This window comes from Chiloscyllium plagiosum, chromosome 2 (assembly GCF_004010195.1).
Source record: "Chiloscyllium plagiosum isolate BGI_BamShark_2017 chromosome 2, ASM401019v2, whole genome shotgun sequence".
Classification (NCBI taxonomy): Eukaryota; Metazoa; Chordata; class Chondrichthyes; order Orectolobiformes; family Hemiscylliidae; genus Chiloscyllium; species Chiloscyllium plagiosum.
In genome coordinates this window covers 119,212,238-119,225,866 of record NC_057711.1, presented here as the reverse complement: position 1 = coordinate 119,225,866, position 13,629 = coordinate 119,212,238, and the positions used below count along the sequence as shown (strand labels likewise).

The following is a 13,629-nucleotide window of genomic DNA, read 5'->3' as shown; positions in this document are numbered from 1 at the left end:
CCCCTGACTAATGCACCTAACATCCATTGGTCCCACTCACCTTCGTCTTTCATCAGAGCCCTATACTGTTTGCCCCTTTTGATAACTTTCCCAGTCTCATTTTCAACGTTCCGCTGAGGTTGCTTTGAAGTAGCTCATTTCGGATTCCATAACCCACTGCAAGAATTTCTTCGATCACGCCTTCTGGAGATTTAACAAACTAGTTTAGAACTGGGTCGTATCATCTCCGAATGAACAAAGTTTTTCGTTATAGTGTCACACTCCCAAAAACTGGTCAGGCCATTGTACCCTCGTTCCTGATCCTGTTTCGTTTTCTAATTAGACGTTTGTGGAACAGTACACGAAGTTCCTTGTTGCCCATTAATTAAAGGAGGGGCAGGTGTTTTCCGACTGTGGTTGGGATAATTGAAATCATAACGTGCGTCTTTCACTCTATTTAAGCCGAATGGTGGGGCTTATTGTTGTGGTGCAGTTGGGAACGGGGGTTTAAACTCCTGGGAGAATGCTACAGTCTACTGGCTGTTTTCGTCTGGTCAACTGTCCCTTCGACGTCCGTGGTTCTTGCCACCGGCTTTATTGTCATTTTAAACATGAGGGGAAATTGGCTGAGACAGTCGTGAGAGTGCAGGGTAAGGAAAAGGTAGAAGTGGTGGATGGGTTAGACAGCGGAGACGAGATTTAATATTGGACACCCTACCAAAACGTACACAACTTCTCTTCTTCATCTCTTTGAAATGAATGCCACTTCTCCCAAATTATATCTGGGGTTTCTTCTAAATGCTGAGTGCACCAGTCTGAATAACTTCACACACACACACAACTCCTCTCGCCTGCCCTCTCTCATGTTGGAGTGACGAATTTAAGCCCTTCTAATATTTGTCCAAAAGTTTCAGCGTTGTTGCTGTCCTGCAACACTTCATGATGATTCTCAAACGAATTCACCCTCTCCTGTAAAACATCAGTAAGCGAGGTTACTCTCACTTTTCTTGGTTGCTTAACTATAGTGCTGAGCGTGGCCCAGTGTTATATAAAAACCGAGTCCCACTCTAGTCACGAGTATCCCACAATCAAACTTCCACTGCAGTATTGAGAATATGGTGCTGCCTTTCCGAGTTTGATGGTAATAGCAGGCCTTCCGTGTATGTAAAATAATCATTCTACGGCATTATTTTTGCCGAGCAGGTGAGTCCTTTCCTGGGAACCTGCTCCGTGACCATCTTTCAACCGACGCATTTAAATCTGGTGGTCACTTCATTAAAAGTTTGTGTAAAATGACTTGCGTTTCCTACCTTTACAATGTCTTTGAGAATATTGCACCTTATCATGTCATGACAAATGTGATATATGCACGTCTTTTACTCAGAGGTCTGCACTTTTTAAAAATGTTCTCTCTGATCAAATGTATAATTGTCTATAAGGCAATTCTTGTCAAAGTGTATTAGTGCAAGTTTGTGGCTCATATTTAATAAGGGGATGGTTCTTTGTAACTTCTGTGTGCATATTTGTTTTACTTAAATATTTCTTTTGCATAATTCTTTTTAAGGGATGATGCCTCTAAGATTGTTCTTGAACAGAAGAGGTTTTGTTTTAGTTATAGGCTAGGGTTCTAACTAAATCTATCTGCACCATCCTTAGTGCCATTATTTTATTTGCCATCAGTTGGCGGTATGGGAAACTGTGAAGCCCAGTGATGTACCTTCACCTTTTTTTTTGCTTGTAGTTCAGATTGACTTCTGAAGATGGGTTATTGGGCCAAAAAGCTAAGTCTGCTTTCTTTCCACAGATCCTGCCAGAACTATTGAGTTACTCCAGCAATTTCTGTTTTTGTTTAAAATTGATTTGGAAACCATACAAAAGAGACAAATAAAATTTAAACTTGATGATTAACTAGAACTAGTAGGTAGTTTGGGAACTGCTAAATGAGTTGGGTAAAGCAATTGAGTATATTGAAGCAGATAAATCTTGTGAATATGTACAGCAAGTAAATATAGGTCTATCAATAATATGGGAGGATAGTTTCAAAATGTTTATAAGGATGTAGATAGGTCTAAATCACTATCTTATCTTATGAAGTTATCTTTAACTACCTGTGGTAAAACATTATTTATTCAATTTATTTTAATAGAAAAACAGAATACTGTAGATGTTGAAAGTTTTCAGGAAAAATATGCTTGAAATACTCTGGATCTGGAAGCAACTGTAGAAAGTTGAACTTTACCAGATTTATCACCTTTAATTGAACTGGGAAAAGTTTAGATGTCATAGATTTTGGATGAGAGCTCAGTGGATAAAGAAAGGTCTGATAGGGTGAGACAGGAATGCTTGAATCATCAAAGATTTAGCCTCTGAGGCAAAGGAAATGGTGGTGCAAGTAAATAAGTTTTCTTTTGAATATCTTCTTGAACAATTTTCCCATTTGGATAGGTTGAGTTGTCTTACAGCTACATGTTTTGAAGGTTGACAATCCTATCATTGGAAATGTTTTGTCAGGAGCCATTTGTCTTCCAACAATTATGCTGGGTACCATAATGAATAGGAGGAGTTCCACTTCAACTAAATATCTTCACTCTTCTACTCACAGCCACCGCTTCCCCCCCCCCCCCAAAAAAAACAAATTTCCATCTCGATGTTAGTTTTTCTGCTCTACCCCTTTTGTAGGTAGTACACTTTTTTTGTGCTTGGTCAGCAGGCAATAGACATAAGCACATCATGCAGGCTGACACTGCCAGTGGAGCACTATGGGACTGCTGCAATGCTGGATCTTTTGTTTTGTGGAAAGTATAGCACTGAACACCACACAACACTACACACAGGGGAAATGTACTGCTGGGCTGGATTTGGTAGTACTGTCTTGTGTGCTGCACAGTTGAAAGGTGAAACTGAGGGAGTGCTGCCTTTTAAGGAGGGGAATGAAGTTGGGTGAGAGGTGGTGAGCAGTACTAAGGGTACACTGCAATGTTGGAGCTGATATGTTTTGGCTGAGATGAGAGGGAATGGATGAGGCTTCTATTTAGTGAATCTAAAAGATTCCCATTGCCTTATTTTAATAAAGGGTCAGTTTGCAATGTGGTCTGACCACTACATATTTCTAATCCCATTAATGTTCAGTCAGAATTGAGACTTTTTTTAATCTTTTGATTTTCATTTTGTTTGCATTTGTATGTTAGGTTCTAAGAAAATTCTTTAGTTGTGGTGCATAGAATGTCATAGGAATAGTCAAATGAGACCAGAAGCTTTCTGTTTGTGAAGACTGCATAATATTTGTAAACCTATAACTGTATCAATGTAAACTAATGAACTGAAATTTATATTCCTAGCATTCATGGATAGTATAACATAGCTGATTCTCTCTTGTTTGTTTAAATAGACATTTACAATGATTTGATTACTGGGTATTATCAATTTATACAATTGATCAGGAATATTGACTTATTTCATTGCTACAGTCAAGTGGATTTCTTACCAAGTGCAATAGAAGAATGATGATAACTTCATGATTAGTTACAACTACCACAAGTATGATTTTACTTTTCCATTGCTCCTTTTTAAAATCATGGAATCCCTAAAGTGTGGAAGCAGAGCATTTGGCCCATTTCGGTCTAGCTACTTGGTGATGAGCCAACAATTAGAAAAATTGAATTGGTTTTGACATTTTTTAACAGTAAATCAGTTTTGCTAAGTTTTTAATTATTTTGAGTGAGACGAGTTTTATTTGACTGTTTCAACTTTTAAATGTCTGTTCTGCTTTCCTAATCCTGTGTGTATGTCATCTGATGCAGATGCTCCAGCGTCTACACCTCTTAATCCTTTGGAAAAGAAATGTGATCAGCCGGTGTTACCGGAAGCTGCGTACACAGCACTAGAGTTAGAAAAGGTCAGTAAGGCAATCGAGGTAGTCAAGACTGAAGTAGAACAGCAACAACACAAGTTATTGATGTACGAGTCTACCTTGAAATGTCAACATTACAACTCTCAAGCTCCAACAAGTAGCACAATCAGCCATACATCTTCCATTATCAATGTAAAAAATACTCTGGCACCCACAATGGCAAACTCTGCATTTGAATGTGAAGGACAAGTTATTCACTTAAATAGTGTGACGTGCAATCCAGTCGTAGTACCTAATCGTTCTTTAAATGCACATAGGCCTAATTCCTTAACTGAAGTTACTGAATTGAATGCAATCCAAGAGATACCCACAACTAGTTCCAAGGTCAAGAATGGTAGCTCAGTTTTGAATAAATACATGATTGACTGTCGAAGGCCATGTACTGATTTAGAATATGATCCATTGGTAAACTATTCTTCCAAAACAAAGCAGACTCTCAAGAAAGATTACATTGAGGAGAAACAGGAATTTAAGATAACTGAGCAAAGTCCTGAAATGAAATTCTCTCTAGCAACCCAAACAATAAAGAGTACTCAGCTCTTTGAAGAAGAGATTAGCTCTGATGATGAGCTTGTCATTGATGTGCCAGAGTTGCCTCCACTCCCTCAAAATCCTCTGGCCTACAGAAGTTGTGAAACAAAAGGAAGTGATGCCAATGCTTCAACACTCAGCTTAATCCGTAAAGTACGGAAACCAAGAGTTGTTGAGTCCACTGGTGGCTTGGATCTGGGAAGATTGGACAATTCATTTGCTAGAAACTGCACGGCAGAAAATAGCAATGAGAAGGAAGCTAATGTTGGTACTTTGCAAAGAGAAAAATGTTGTGACTTAAATGAAAATAGCAAAGTATCTAATGTAACAGGTGATCAGATAGATATGGTTGGTAAACATCATGATGTTTCAAAGCATGGTTCCAAAGTCAATGTAGTAGAAGGATTATTGAAAACCGATCTGGTTGAAGGAAATTTTGTTCCACTTATGAATGCAAATAGACCTAAATTGTCAAATCAGAAATGTAGAAGTTTATATGAAGCTGCAAAATTAGAAGTGAATGTACAAAAATATGAAAATGAAGAGCAAAGTTTAATCAATTTGAACCGCTTGAAAAGAACAAGTGACAAAGCACCTCTGGTTGAAAGCAACGTTGCAGCAATCAAACTTGAGCAATATGTGTCCTCCTCTGCAATAGAATGTAATAGAGCAGAGACTACAAACAAGAGCAAATGCATCAGTAAGTTGGAAACTAGGCTGACTCCTGATCAACAAAGACCAAAGATGCAGAGCCAAGATTATCATTTTGGTAATGAAAAGCAGGTTGAAAGTCTTCAAATGACAAGTGATCGAGATGAAGAGTCCTCTCTTTCTGATGAAGATTTGAGTTCTTCAGTTTCAGAAGAATTGGACTTCTCTGAATCAGATCCAATGGAAGAGTGCTTAAGGATTTTTAATGAATCTGCAAAACAGGAAACTGGAGAGCGTAAGATGGATGTTGAACAGGTACTTGCAATGTTTTTGCAATGGCTTTTGGTGCAGAGAAAGGGTGGAAAAATGAAGTAATTGAGCAAGTAATTAACAAAATATTCAGCATCGATGAATATTTTGGCTGACCCATTTCTAATTGGTCAGTAATCTTTTGTTTGACAGTCACACTTAGGTAATTGGCCAGTTTTTGTAAGAATAAAAAACGTTCACAACCACCATGTATATCTGTATCTGTTGCGTAAAATTTCTGCAGGAATTCAAAACCCAAGTTTTCGGAATATTAATTACCTGGCTTTATTTCCACACATTTGTGCATTGATCTTCACTAACTGAGCCTCATTCTACATGCATAACTCCAACTCCTCAATTCTGTTTAATTCAATTCTTGAATTTGGAAGTTTCAAAGACAAGTTCGAAGAAGTGTTGCTCAGGATAGCAATTTAATAGAACTTTTTTAAAAAAAAATTGAAACTGGTGGTTTAGATATTTGAAGGTGTTCTGTTAGGCTAATGCAATGTGCACTTTTAACAGAGGGATAACGTTTTTTACATTTATGCTTTAAGCTTTTGTACACTGGTAACATGGTGAATATGATGCTATACTCCTGACTTGCACAAAGATCAATCATCCTTGTGCTTATTGACCTAAATTCTGACTCCTTTTTTCTACCAATCTCATATATTTCTCATCCTTGTGTTCAAATCCTTCCATGGGTTCACTCTTCTATTCTAGGTGAGCCTGGACTCTGACCTTTTGTGCACTTGTCTGTCTTTTAATTTTACTTTTTGCTGCACTGAGGTAGGCTTTAACTATCTGATCCTAAGCATTGGAATTCTGTGTCGCTACTCTTGTAAAATGCTCCTTTTTTAAAAAAAACTTATTCAATCGAGCTTTTGCTCATTTATCCTAAATACCTCTGTCAAATGTTAATATTCATGTGAAGTGTCTTAGAGCATTTTCAAATTTATACTAAATAAATGCAACTGTTGCATATCAGGTGGCTTCACCAGAATTTAATTTGCTGTATTGGACACAATTAGACAATGCAAAGCTTCTTTTTATTCAAATATTGTTATACCTATGCTCTCAAACAAATTTAGTGTAGGTGAGTATTTTGTTTAACTTTGAAAATTCTTCACTTACTAGATTAAGACCCATTTTAATGCTTGGTTGAAATATTCACTACTTCACCTGATCAAAAAATGGGTTTCAAGCTCTAATTTTTATTTTGAGACCTGTTTGGTTTAGCTTTATTGGCTAAATGGCTGCTATCTCCACCATAACAATTGTGATTTTCTTTGAATGGTGGGTGTCAAATAGTTTTTCCTTTCAGTCTGCTTTCCTTATTGAGGGATGTCAGTTTCCTTCAGAGTCCTTCCCAAGTGTAAAGTTGAGCAAATAAAAGTTGGGAACTTTTTGATAGCAATCCTAACTTCAGTTCTTTCAACCCGGTTCTCCTGCAACATAAAGGTATCTGACCGGGAGATGGATTTAGTACATGGTAGCAAGGAGCAGGAAACACCTAGCTTTCTCTTATTAGTAGCCCTGACTGAGAATCAGTAGAGTTTTTAACTTGAATTGTAACACACTTGGTTTGTTTTACTGTTTTCTTTCAATAATCTGTCTTAACGATTTGAAGTGATGTTTGCTGCTTCCGGTCCTTGCATTGAAAAGCCCAAGTGAAAATTTTAAACAAACTAGAATTGAGAGATCTTTCATTTCTGGATTGGTAAGTGTGATACACGTGTGAAACCAATTGAAACCTGACATGCATGTTTTATGCCTGATTAAATGCTTAGTAAGTAAACTTTTGAATCAAACTGACTCACTGTAATTAAAGTAGATGTACTTGTTTGCCACAGTGCTTGCCTTTTTTAAAACACTATTTAAAAGGTTAAGGCATGGTTGTCTGAGATTTTGGATTATGCAAATTACATTTTGTCTTTTGCTACCATCTGAGCGTCATTTTGTGACATTGTTTGAGTGCAAGCTATGTATGTAATGACACTGAACATTCAGAATCACTGGTATCTGTTCCACCTTTGTATATACCTTTAGAATACTCTTGAAAAACCTTTTGAGAATATTCCAGATACTGGGGTTGCAGGAAGTGCCAGCGCAAAACAAAAGAAGAGGATTGCGCATGTTGCTAAATTTAATAAGGTAGATATTCAGTGCCTTTATCAATGTGTTTTACATCAGTAAACAAGAACATTTTCAAAGCAAGCAAATGTTTGTGATGTGATGTTTAATATAATCTTTGCAGAGGCATCCCATTTATAACTTGGAAATATTGAGCACTGCAAGTGCTGGAGACTCAGTGGATAAAGAGTGAAGCTAGAAAAAGCACAGCAAGTCAGGAAGGACTGATGAAAGGTCCTGACCTGAAACATTAACTCCCCTTCTCTGCTGTTTGACCTGCTGTGCCTTCTCCAGCTCCACTCTTTATCCACTCTATTCCAATTATTAGCCAATCTTAAGTCACCTGAATAACCAACTTCTCTTTCAAAACAAATGCTTAGCAATGTTTGTTTTTAAGAAATAATGCTGATTTTACATGGAAATGTCATGTTATAGATACTATTCAATGTTCATCCAAATTAGCAGAACAGTGTTATGCAACGATCTTTATTGTTAATAATATCTCCATTTAATGAAGACTGCAAATATTTGCATTTAACCAGTAAAAGCATTGCAGTCATTGGCAGTTTGTGGAAAACTATTTGCATCTTGAATCCAAGTAGAATTGGAAGAGTTCTATGCATCCTGGAGAATCGTTGTACGTGTGCATGAGCATGCAAATTATTTCTTCAAGGTGATGACGGTTGGTGTTGAGTAGAATTGCTTGCATTTCAGACACCCTGAATCGGCATCAAAAGTTACCGTTTGGAAGCTGATTAGTATAGCGTTTTATTTGGCTTTTATCTGAGAATGTACCCCTAACTAGGTATTCAACTTGTCCCTTATTAACTGGTCAGTGGTAAGTTTAAATCAGATCCATGAAGAATCTTTTGGAGTATGTGTTAAGTTCTCCATTTCTTGGTCTATTTCAAAAATTCCATTCATTTAGGATTCTGTGGCAAACTTGGAGGTTTTCCAAACCTGCATGGTTGTTTGGGTGTCAGTCATTAAGAGAACAATCCTATTTGGAGTCTCTGATTCTGTTAGACTGGAAAGTTAATTTGGACCTAGTTGCTTGGAGTATTGATGGTTATACCAAGAAAAAAGATATTGAGATTGGCTGATAAAAATGCTGCTATTCTGGCATGTGAAAAAACTTAATGGGTCTGGCAACATCTCTGGAGAAACACTTAATATTTAGAATGCAGTGTTGCTTCTTTGTAACTGGAAGCATTCAAAGAAGAGTTCTGCTGGATTTGCAATATGAACTGTTTCTCTCTGCTTAGATGCTGCCAGACTTGTCCCTCTGCTTGTTTCAGATCGCTGTAATACTTTTTAACATTTACTAATATTCTGGTGCTTTGGGTAATGTACCTTTTTTATTTTGTTTTGAGCAAAGGATATTAGAAGCTTTACCAGGTTGTTATTTCTGTTGATGATTTTGTGGAGACTTAAATGAACTTTGCAATTGTGTATGGGTTTTATGGAGGAGGGAGTCAAGGTGATCTTCTATCATTCCCCACTGTCTTTTTAATTTTCGACAATTTCCTCTTCCACTAAAAACTTTGCTGCAAAAAAAATGATTTTATTGGGTCAGCTTGCAAGCTATTTACAACTTGAGTGCATGCGATACAGTGCTAGTGAAGTTGTGAAAATATTAGTGACTTACTACTAACTGGACAACTTTGTAGCATATTAAGACTTGTGTGCATAAGTTACATCCTGAAGCCACATCCTTGTTTCATTTGAATAATCTTGCTTCAAGATGGTTTTTAATTATAGTTGCCAGTTTCGATTGTATACATTTAAGAAATTAATAAAACTGTTCCTTGTTTATTTTGTTTTTAAAAGGGAAAATCTAGCTTTAACAAGATAATTATTCCTCAAGCTGTACCACTGCCAAAACAGTCAAGTCGCAATCGAATAAAAATGGTCCAGCAAGAAGCTGTGCAGTTGATGGCAAATGTGAAAAGTGCTCAAGTTTATAAAGCTGCAGTTTCTAAACCTTCCGGCCAGAAGAGACTGATCGCAAAAGGATCAAAACCGCAATCAGCCAGTTCTGCAAAAGCAGGTAATGCTCAGGGATTTGGTTTCTGGGTTAACTGAAAGGTCAAATGCATTTCCTTTCTGAGTTTCTTTTGAATAATTAATGGTCAACATCTTTTATTTCTAGCTTTGTTTTTATTGCAATCTATGCCAGCAACGGCAACATTGATAGAGAAGTCAAGTAAATATTTCAGATCAATTTTTGTTAGTTGCCATGTAACAGGCTAATAATTTGTTCACTCAAAATTATTATTGTCCTTGTTTTTTTTTCTTGGATAAACATATGTAAAGTGTTAGTAAAAGGTCATTAATCTAAAATGTAGTAACTGTCTTTCTTCCTAGAAATACTGCCTGACTTGCTGGGTATTATTTTAAGTATTTTCTGCTTTTATTTCAGATTTTCAGCATCTGCAATATGTTACTTCTAATATCTTAATTTTTTAAACTTACAGGCTTTGCAGGTAATTTTACTTCAGGTGGCAAAAAAATGTAGGTCTTTGTAATTTTTTTGTTTTAATAGTGTTCACTATATAACTGCTGCACATCTATCATCTTGAGTTTGGTTGTTCCCTAGCTTGATGGAATTCATACAATTATGATGCAGACAGTGGAATCAAACGACCATGCTACTCCTGTATTTACAACACAGTAAAATTAGATCCTTCAAAGAACCTCAATGGACCCCAATGGTTCCTAATATCAGGACGTTTTGAAAAACTAAGCCCTGACTCTAGATATTCTGTTTGCAGCTTAAAAGACTTAGCTAATTATTATTAATACGGTAATTTTAGAAAACCAAAATTAAACAATCAATTTGGCTATGATTTAAACCCAACAGCCTTTGTTTTAAGTCCCACCCACATACAAAACAGGTAAACAAGTACAGTTAAGGAATAAATTAATAGCAACTGGCCAGATTAATTTAACTGTTTTCACAATGCATTGTTTCACAGGCTGGATTGATGTCTTCTGAAAAGCAGCCAAGAAACAATCAAGCCACCTTTTTGAGGGAGTTTTGGTGATACTCAAACTCAGTTTCCATTCTTTGAACTGCCACTAGATTGAAAATAGGTTCCAATATGGCTGATAGGTTTTTGGCAGGGTGCTGTCAAATTTTTCTGCAGCATCAACAGCCAAGCTCCTCCATCATATAGAGCCATAGTCCAAAGACCAATCCAAATTCTGGCTGCTTCAATATAATGTTCCATCCTTGACATTCTGGCATCAATTCCCAAGTATTGACCTTGTTTAATGGCCAAGCAACTGCTATCTTGTGAAACATATTGCTTCCCCAGTGTCAGCCTATTAAATATATTTGATCAAGAACTAACCTGCAGTTACCTATTGGGCCTTGTTTCACAATCAACAATTTTTTAAAAGTCAAACAAACATTCAGCTGCTGGCAGTTGTTGAAAAATGTGGTGCTGGAAAAACACAGCAGGCCAGGCAGCATCCGAGGAGCAGGAGAATCGCCGTTTCGGGCATAAGCCCTTCTTCAAAAGTGCAAAACTTGCGCCCATACCTCCCGCCTCACCTCCCTCCAAGGCCTAAATGGATCCTTCCATACCAGTCGCAAATTCACCTGCACCTCCACACACACCATTTACTCTATCTGTTGCACCCGATGTGGTCTCTTCTACATTGGGGAGACAGGCCGCCTACTTGCAGAACGTTCCAGGGAACACCTCTGGGACACCCGCACCAACCAACCCATCCGCCCCATGGCTGAACACTTGAACTCCCCCTCCCACCCCGCCAAGAACATGCAGGTCCTTGGCCTCCTCCATCGCCAGACCCTGACCACACGACGCCTGGAGGAAGAGCACCAGCCTGCTTGGCACACCAGCCTCATTCCTGAAGAAGGGCTTATGCCCGAAACGTTGATTCTCCTGCTCCTTGGATGCTGCCTGGCCTGCTGTGTTTTTCCAGCACCACATTTTTCAACTCTGGTCTCCAGCATCTGCAGTCCTCACTTTCTCCTAATTAAGCTGCTGGCAGTCCAAAAGGTCAGCTCCAACCCAAAATGGATAGAATAAAAATACTGAAAAATGAGTAAGGGTTTTAACACATTGCACAGTGGTTGATTTTTATTTTTGGTATTTGTCAGAACAGTAGTTAGTCCAAATACAATATCTACCCTTTGATTCAGGCCAAGAGTGGTTTATGTTTTAACCCAGTATTGTTTCAATTGACACTGAAATGTCAAAGGAGAAAGTGAGGTCTGCAGATGCTGGAGATCAGAGTTGAAAAATGTGGTGCTGGAAAAGCGCAGCAGGTCAGGCAGCATCCAGGGAACAGGAGAATCGATGTTTCGGGCATAAGCCCTTCAAACCATTGTATGACTGTCTCAAATGACATGCAACTAATACAATGTGGTTCCCAGGTCTGGAGTGCTCATTTTTGGCCTCCTAGACTTTTGAAGTGAGGTTGTAAGGAGGAAAAAAATGCTTTAAGTGACATTGGTGAAATTGATGGAATTGATGGCTGATAAGTCCCCAGGGCCTAATAAACAAAATACCAGTGTATTTAAGCAAGTGACCCTATAAATAGTGGATACATATTGGTCATCTTCCAATGTTTCAAGACAGGACCAGTTCCTACAGCTTAGAGGTTAGCCATTGTAACCGCATTCTTTTTAAAAAGGGATGTAGAGAGAAAATAAGAAATTGTAGACTGCCATTGGCATTGGGGAAGATGCTAGAGTTATTTGACAAGCATTTTAAGGCAGAGCAGAAAACACTGGTAGAATCGGAGACAGTCAGCGTGGATTTAGGAAAGGGAAATCATGCTTAACAAATCTAGTTCTTCAAGGTTGTATCACGATGGGGGGAGCCAGTGGTGGTGTTTATTTGGACTTTCAAAAGGCTTCCCACTCAGTTCCTTCCAAGAGATTAATGTATAAAATTAAAGCATGGGACTGGGAGTAGTGCATTGAGATGGATTGAAAGTTTACTAGCAAACTGAGAAATCAGTAACAATAAGTGGGACTTTCTTGAGTGGTAGAATGTGATGTGGTGTTAGAGCCCTGCTATTTCCAATATGTTAATGATTTAGATGAGGGATATAAATGTATTCTCTCAATCTGTAAATGCCAAACCTGGATGGAAGGGTGACCTATGAGAAGGGTAGAGAGGTGTTGCAGTATGATTTGGACAGGTTGAGATGGCAGGCAAGTGCATTACAGATGCAGTTTAATGTGGGTAAATGTGAAACTTCCCACTTTCCTAGTGGAAATAGGAAAGCAGATTTATTATTTGAATGGCTGTAACTGAGAGGAGTATGTTCAGGACCGGGGTATCCTCCTGCTCAGTCTCTGAATGTAAGCAGCAGGGGTACAATAGGCAGCAAAGAAGACCAACTGTCTTGAGAGAGAGAGAAATAAGATGGACTATATTCAGTATCTTTCGTAGAGTGAGGTAAGGAGTGATGAATTTTGTAGGTTTGAGATTTTCTAGTAGGATAAGACAGCAAATTTAGGAGGTCATTTCCAATGACCAGGGAGCCCAGAACTGGGGTGTTACAGTTTTAAGGATATGAGATAGGCCAGTTAGGATTGAGATGAGAAATTTCTTCACCCAGAATGACAAGTCTGTGGAGTTTACTACCACTCCAAGTGGTTGAGCCCAAAACATTTCCTTTTGGAGAATGACATTGATATAGCTCTGTGGCTTAAAAGGGTCAAGTGATCTGGGGGAGTGTGGGATTAGATTGAGTTTGATCAGCCATAATTATATTCAATAGTACAGCAGGCTCAAAGGCTCGAGTGGTCTACTACTGCTCCTATTTTCTTTGTTTCTGTGTGGGAGTTGCTGGCTGGACTAGCATTTATTACCTGTCCCTAGTTGTCCTTGAGAGAGTGATGATTAGTTTCCTTCTTGACCAGTTTATCTGCTTTAGGTAGATCTGTGTTAGGAATTTGAATACTATTAGGAATTTGACTGAATGACGATATATTTCCATGTAAGGTCTTTTGAAGAGAGCTTCGCAGGTGGTGTTTCCTGCGTATCCTGTCCTCTTCTGGATGGCACTGGTCTGGTTTGAAAGGTGGTTCTTAAGGAACTTTGAATTTTGCAATGCTGCTATGAGTATCA

General features: G+C 38.2%; 1 protein-coding gene across 4 annotated transcripts in view; it reads left to right on the top strand.

The window, feature by feature from the left end:
• The first annotated feature begins 459 nt into the window (after positions 1 to 459).
• Positions 460 to 13,629, top strand: part of LOC122563501 (RNA exonuclease 1 homolog) — an 82,208-nt gene continuing 69,038 nt past the window's right edge. For 2 of the 4 annotated variants that reach the window (XM_043717318.1, XM_043717300.1), the window contains exons 1-5: positions 460 to 629; positions 3,780 to 5,386; positions 7,430 to 7,534; positions 9,344 to 9,563; positions 9,991 to 9,999. In XM_043717318.1, coding sequence (XP_043573253.1) covers positions 503 to 629; positions 3,780 to 5,386; positions 7,430 to 7,534; positions 9,344 to 9,563; positions 9,991 to 9,999 — 2,068 coding nt within the window. In that variant the 5' untranslated portion in view covers positions 460 to 502. The other 2 variants (XM_043717329.1, XM_043717309.1) reach the window with 2 other exon arrangements.